The sequence below is a fragment of the Cyprinodon variegatus genome, unplaced genomic scaffold (genome assembly GCF_000732505.1).
Source record: "Cyprinodon variegatus isolate N-32 unplaced genomic scaffold, C_variegatus-1.0 Scaffold382, whole genome shotgun sequence".
Lineage (NCBI taxonomy): Eukaryota > Metazoa > Chordata > Actinopteri > Cyprinodontiformes > Cyprinodontidae > Cyprinodon > Cyprinodon variegatus.
The window spans coordinates 199052-205130 of NW_015150835.1; the positions used below are offsets into that span (position 1 = coordinate 199052).

At 39.8% G+C, this 6079-nt stretch overlaps 1 protein-coding gene across 1 annotated transcript; it reads right to left on the reverse strand.

Moving 5' to 3' along the window:
* Positions 1-6: 6 nt before the first annotated feature.
* LOC107092459 (protein FAM84B-like) lies at positions 7-1336 on the reverse strand. The gene has a single exon (XM_015386954.1). The coding sequence runs from the start codon at positions 917-919 to the stop codon at positions 113-115; it is 807 nt and encodes a 268-aa protein (XP_015242440.1). The 5' UTR covers positions 920-1336; the 3' UTR covers positions 7-112.
* Between the last annotated feature and the right edge of the window lie 4743 nt (positions 1337-6079).

Consider the following 6079-nt stretch of genomic DNA (forward strand, 5'->3'; position numbering starts at 1 on the left):
AATATGACAAAATGTGAATTTTGAAGGTGTGCATATTTTTTGCAAACTTCCTGTAGGTTTAACGGTGGCATAGAAAAGACCAGGGGAGCAGATATTTTGAGGAGCAGTAATTTCACTTTTCTTCTCCTAAGCCTCTAAAATGCGCGCTCAGCTCCTGCAGCACGGCTGTCCTGCCCAGGTGTTCGTTCCTCCTCTTCTCCATGATAACATCCTCCAAGCTCTGAAACTCCAACACGTGGGAGTGTTTGTCCGACACAAACACTTTGAGCCTGTAGGGCTGTTTGCCGATCCGGATCTCCCCGCCCATCTTAAACTCCCTCTTGCCGAACCTGCACCAGGCTGCGAAGCTCTCCGAGTTCCTCCAGCTCAGCTCCCGGTCCTTCAGCCCCACCTGCTCCATCGCGTTCTGCACCACCATCTCCGCGCACAGGGGCTTGAATTTAAACCAGTCGTTTACGATCCGACCCCTCCTCCCCTGACTAGCGTCTGTCAGAAAACTGTTTTTCACCTCGGCTCTGTGCAGGTGCACCACCTGGAAGTCCCCGACATACACAGCCCAGTGCGGGTACTGCCCCGTGGCCACGAACTCCACCAAGTCTCCCGGTTTGCACTTGTTGAGCAGGTTTTCCGGAGAGTAAACCTCCAGGTTTGCGCACTTGGCGCTCTTCTCATAGACGCACTCCTCTCTGTGGTAGACGGCGCACTCCACCTCGTCGCGCCGATCGTAGTTTTTCTCTTCCTCGTTGGCGTTGTTTTCTCCGCCATCCCCCGCGCATCCGTCCTCCAGCTCGTCGTCGTCGTTTGAGAAGATGTAAGAGACTCCGATCCGCGGACCATCGTCCGTGTCCAGGCCGTTCGGATCCACCGTGGGAACTTCTGCGTAACTTAAATGTGACAGCCGGTCCATCTGGTTCCCCATTCTGCTGCTTTACCTGGCAGCAGCCTGCCTGTGTAATCCGATGCCGAGGGCTGTTACCGAACGCTCCCCATTGCAACCATCTGTCAGGAAACAGCGCAAACTTCCACCGTCGCTCTGAGCTGGATCCAAATTACGCATAAGAATTAAAGGGAGAGCCCCGCTGCCCCATCAACAAGTGGGGGCGAGGGGAGAATGTAAAGTGGGGTGAGGCAGCCATCTGAACAGGAACACAGGTGGAACCTCACCTGATGGTGTTTCTGCGCAGGGATCCGATCAAATGTATGGATATATGTTTAAAAAAATGAAATAAAATACAGATTGCGCGTTTCTTGGAGCCGCGCGCACAGAGGAGCAGATCTAACCCCGAGCGTCGGGCTGAAGGTGGATCTAATCTGATGGCTGCTCCGTTTCAACAGCGACTCTGAAGCAGGACGCAGCTTGGCTTTTAAAGCGGAAGTGTGCGTAAATTTCCATCAATGGTCTTTCTTATACAGCAGCTCCGAACTGAGATCTCTGTTTGATGTAGTTTAAGTGCCATTAAAAGAATAAAAGTATAGGAAAAAAAAATCAATTTAAACTTTTTTTTTTTTTTTTTACAAAGCCTTGAAACACTATTTTTTGGGTCCCATTGCTCAGAGAAATATTAATATAATATATTTAACTCTAGGCGCAGCAGCAGAGTGTTATAATTGAAGTGAACATGAAATATATATGCGTTTTATACAACATAAACCTAAATACTGTGGATTTAACTAACTAACTAAGTCTTCTTTTTGATTTGATTTTATTTAATTTGGACTAAAATGAAACATTCATTATTAAGTCCTTAATATTTCAACAGTGTGAGTCATTGGAAAGATGCAGATTTTCTGTGGATAATGAAACTTATTGTAACACACTATTTTACTATAGTGGAGTTTGCATGTTCTCCCTGAGCATGCAAGGGTTCTCTCTGGGTACTCCGACTTCCTCCCACAGTCCAAAAACATGAATGTTAGGTTAATTGGCTTCTCTAAATTCTGCTTAGGTGTGGGTTTGTGTGTGAGTGGTTGTTTGTCCTGTTTGTCTCTGTGTTGCCCTGCGATGGACTGGCAACTTGTCCAGGATGTACCCCGCTTCTCGCCCCAGCACCCCTCGCGACCCCACTTGGGATAAGCGTATTAGAAAATGGATGGATATTATACTATAGGTGGCATTGCAATATTTTGCAGCACAAAATGGAACGATTTACAAAAAAGACGGGAAATGAAAGGATCTGATTCAAAAAGCCAGTTTAAACTCTTTCGCAAAGGTTTTGAAATAAAATCCATGGTTTCTAAATATTTTTGAATACCCTCATGAAATTGTGTCCAATGTACTGAATTACTGTGGAACTGTCTTCGCCAGGAATTCCTTAAAAAAAAGAAATTATCAATTTAATGGGACATTTCTTATTAGATAAATGTTAAATTGAAAATTATATATTAAAAAGCTGCACCGGTGTTTCAATTAATCTTATGTAAATACAAGTGCATTACATAGACATAAATTCTTAATCTTTTTTAAATAAGAATAACCAAGACCCACTTACAATTTTTTTACACAAATGAAAATTTACGGGATATGAGTTCTCGTTTAGTGTAAATTTGTCATTTAATTCTACTTTCTTCTCTTTTTTGCACATATTTACACAAAAAAAGCTTATTGGTAAGCAAAACAGTACCTTGGATAGCTGATTTTGAGAGTCTGTCCTCAAATCCAATATGGCTGCCATATCTTAATGCTATTGGTAGCTTAGGGGCTGAGGAAATCCATCTAGTGTTTATATCAACTTATCCCTCCAGGATTAAGGGTGCGGCTGGTGTCTATTCTCAGCAGTTATCGAGCAGGAAGCAAGGGATACTCTGCAAAGTTTTTCACTCCATCCCACGACAAAACCGTGACACAGAACAAAGGTAACAGAGCATCTAATTTTGTCAAATAAAATTCCTGCTAAGTCTTTGGGCTCTTATTATAGTCGAAGTTCCGTAATGTCACAGTACAGCTGATGTTCTATGCACCTTTTTGGTGTTGCTTCAATTTATTGTTCATATTGGAATTTATTGACCTTATATCTCAATTTTGTGAAGAAAATGTCATCATAAAAATATATATTCTTTCAGTTTGGATGCCGTTTACATAGCAACTGAAGCTGCACAGTCATTTCCTTCCTCACCATCACCCACTGGGGCCATAAAGTCTCCATTACTTTGCAGTGCCTCATGGCCTGCCTGTTCTTCTCAGTTATGAGCCGTTTTGCCCTCATATCATATCCCACAGGTGAAGGGAAATGTCTGCTCACTATGCTTTACAATGACACAACCTCCACTTTCCAGGAAACGGTGACATCTGTGCTGGAAAATGATGTTGAGGAAAAAAACGTTGTGCTGCTGATGTGGGCTGACAGGTGGTGGAAGGAAACAAATGTGCATTTATGTAAATAAAGAGGAACAGAGGGTTTGTGAGCCAGAGCTTGACCAATGAGCAGTGAGACGACCGGAAGGATTATTTACAACTCATGGTAAAGTTGTTTGTTCAGACCAAATGGACGGAGAGGCCTCTGCTATAACTCACATAAAAAAAACATGTTCTTTTAGGATTCTATCTGTCAAACACAGAATAGATCACATTAAAGTAGCAGGCTCCACATCTACCCTGCTTTGAAGAACCAGCGTCGCACTTTTAAAAACTGACCCTAATGAAAGCACCAGCTGGACAGCATTGCTCAGCCTATAATAGTATTTCAGATGTTGTTGGATCCTTCACCAGATCATTGTCCCTCTTCAAGTGCATTTAGTGTCATTAAGGTTCTGTAATGAAATGTCCTTAAAAGTGTAGGTTACGCTTGGCTTTCATAAACAGGAAGTAGATATAGCTAACTAGCATAGACCATAGATGTTGGACACCTGCATCAGAAACAGCTGATCTGTCAGGTCATGTCATTTTCTCTGTTTTCAAATCGGAATCACTTTATTAATCCCTTGTGGGCAGCTATTTTCTTGCAGTGCAAATGTTAACATAAGAGAGAAAAGTAAGATTGTAAATACAAATAAGATATACGAATAAAATAAGGAATAAGGGTAGGGAAATGTATTCTTCTTAAAACAAAAACTACCTCAAGTGAGTGTAAAAAGAATGTTTTGTTTGCAAAATTAAGTAAGTTAATTAGAATTTTTCTTTTCCATAAATGTCTTTCAATGTGATATTTTAAAATGTGCAAATGAAAATTAAGGTAGTTTGCTGAACTTCAGCTGTCAAGTCTTGGCACAGCTTATCATTTTATCTAGGTCTTAACTTTGACTAGCATAATGTTGAATTTGCACAAGTACCCCATACTTCAAACCATTCTATTGTAGCTCTGGCTCTATGTTTGATGAACTAACTTGGTTGTGAATGTGAACCTCTCTTCCGGTCTCAAAGGTTTTACCTCCAGGATTGGCTTCTATTTAGCTTTACCTTCCTTGATGCCAAGTAAAGAAAAACATCTCCACACCAAGATTTTGCCTCAGCCATTGTACAACACAATACGGCTTGTTGGGTTATATGTTTTTTGGCCAAACATAGCATAATACATGCAGGCTGAAAGCTATTAAAACAATTTAGACTAAAAACACTTCCTGTTTGAGTTGTAAATATCTGAGCTTTACCTGGTTATTATGATAAAATAACAGTAAATTAGTTATTGGTGGATATTTTAAATGAATCATACAGTTAAAAAGCAACTCTCACCAGAATTAAACATGAAATAAGCTTTTTATGCTTAGGGATTTACTTAAGCTGATCAACAGTGTATGTTCTTATTACTGCCAGTGTATTATTAAAGGTATAGCGACGTCTCTCTCAGGTCGATTGTGTCATAATGTTAAAGCAAGCTGATGAATCACCCGAAATTCATATTTCCTGGTTAAATCATATCCCAGATTCAATTCTGGGAATTTCAGTTGAAAAGTGGCTATTTTGGTTTCATCAGATAAGAGCGCCTTCAGTTACTCACCTACGTTCTTCTTTATGTAAATTTTCTTTCCTGCAATTTAGCTCCAATACTATGCTTAGAAAATCTTTAAGTTTTTAATCTTTTAATACTTCAGGTGACGACCAATAGCTTTGTTTGCTATGTTTTAAAACCATTAGGAGCAGAATAAGCAGGTTTGTAAATAAACGTTTTGAATCAAAGGCAACTTCTTAAGCCTTTGTTAAAGATCGTGAAAATCCTAACAATCACCATGAACACACATCCCTATAGTGTAGTATTGAGGTGGTGGTATCTAACTGTAGAACACTACTTATATCTGGCAGTGATAATGGACGGAGGTAAATAGAAGCGATTCATTTACAAGGACCGGAAGCTGCAAAAAATTGAAAAAAAAATTGATAAATAAAGCAAATGGTTAGGTCAAAGCATTAGTGTTAATGTGTTAGAATGGCTTTGTCAAATTAAAATCCAATGGAGAATCCTTGAAAATTATTATTTACAGACATTTTGATCCTTTCTCACAAAGTGTGAGCTACAACTGAAAAGGAAAGTGGTTCTAAAAATTATTGATTCAGGACATCTTAAAAATAATAAGAAATAAAATATTTGTATTAAACAATAAAGCACGGCTTTAACATGGACTTTAACATGTATCATTAAAACATGTTTAAGACCAACTAGAAATAGTCAAAAGGCTGAGTTCCTCATGATGCATCATGTGGGTTTTGACTGGGAAATGACCTCACTGGTTGTGGAGATGAAGTTCCTAACCTTTAAATAAAGCATACAGGAAATACTTGGTCTATTTTTTCAGTAATAAACAATCAGCTTCATATAAGTTTTCCTAGTTTCGAAGTAAAAATAAAAGCGGGCATCATGGACTGAACTCAAACTGATGCAATCCGATAGATGGGAGGATCTACTTCTGCTTTTAGTTGCACTGATGTAAGAATGACAAATCATGTATCTATATTCACAGTGCAAGAGCTAGCATAATTTCAGCAGGCGTTCATTCTTTATACAAGCTTTTGGCGCTACTCTTTCTACACTCTTTGATTTTGAGACTTTCCTTTTTTTTTCCTTACTGCTTTCCCCTCTGCTTCAGCAGAAGCCCTGCAGCATCCCCCCAGTCTGACGACTGGAGTCAAAAATAACAAATCTGCTGAATA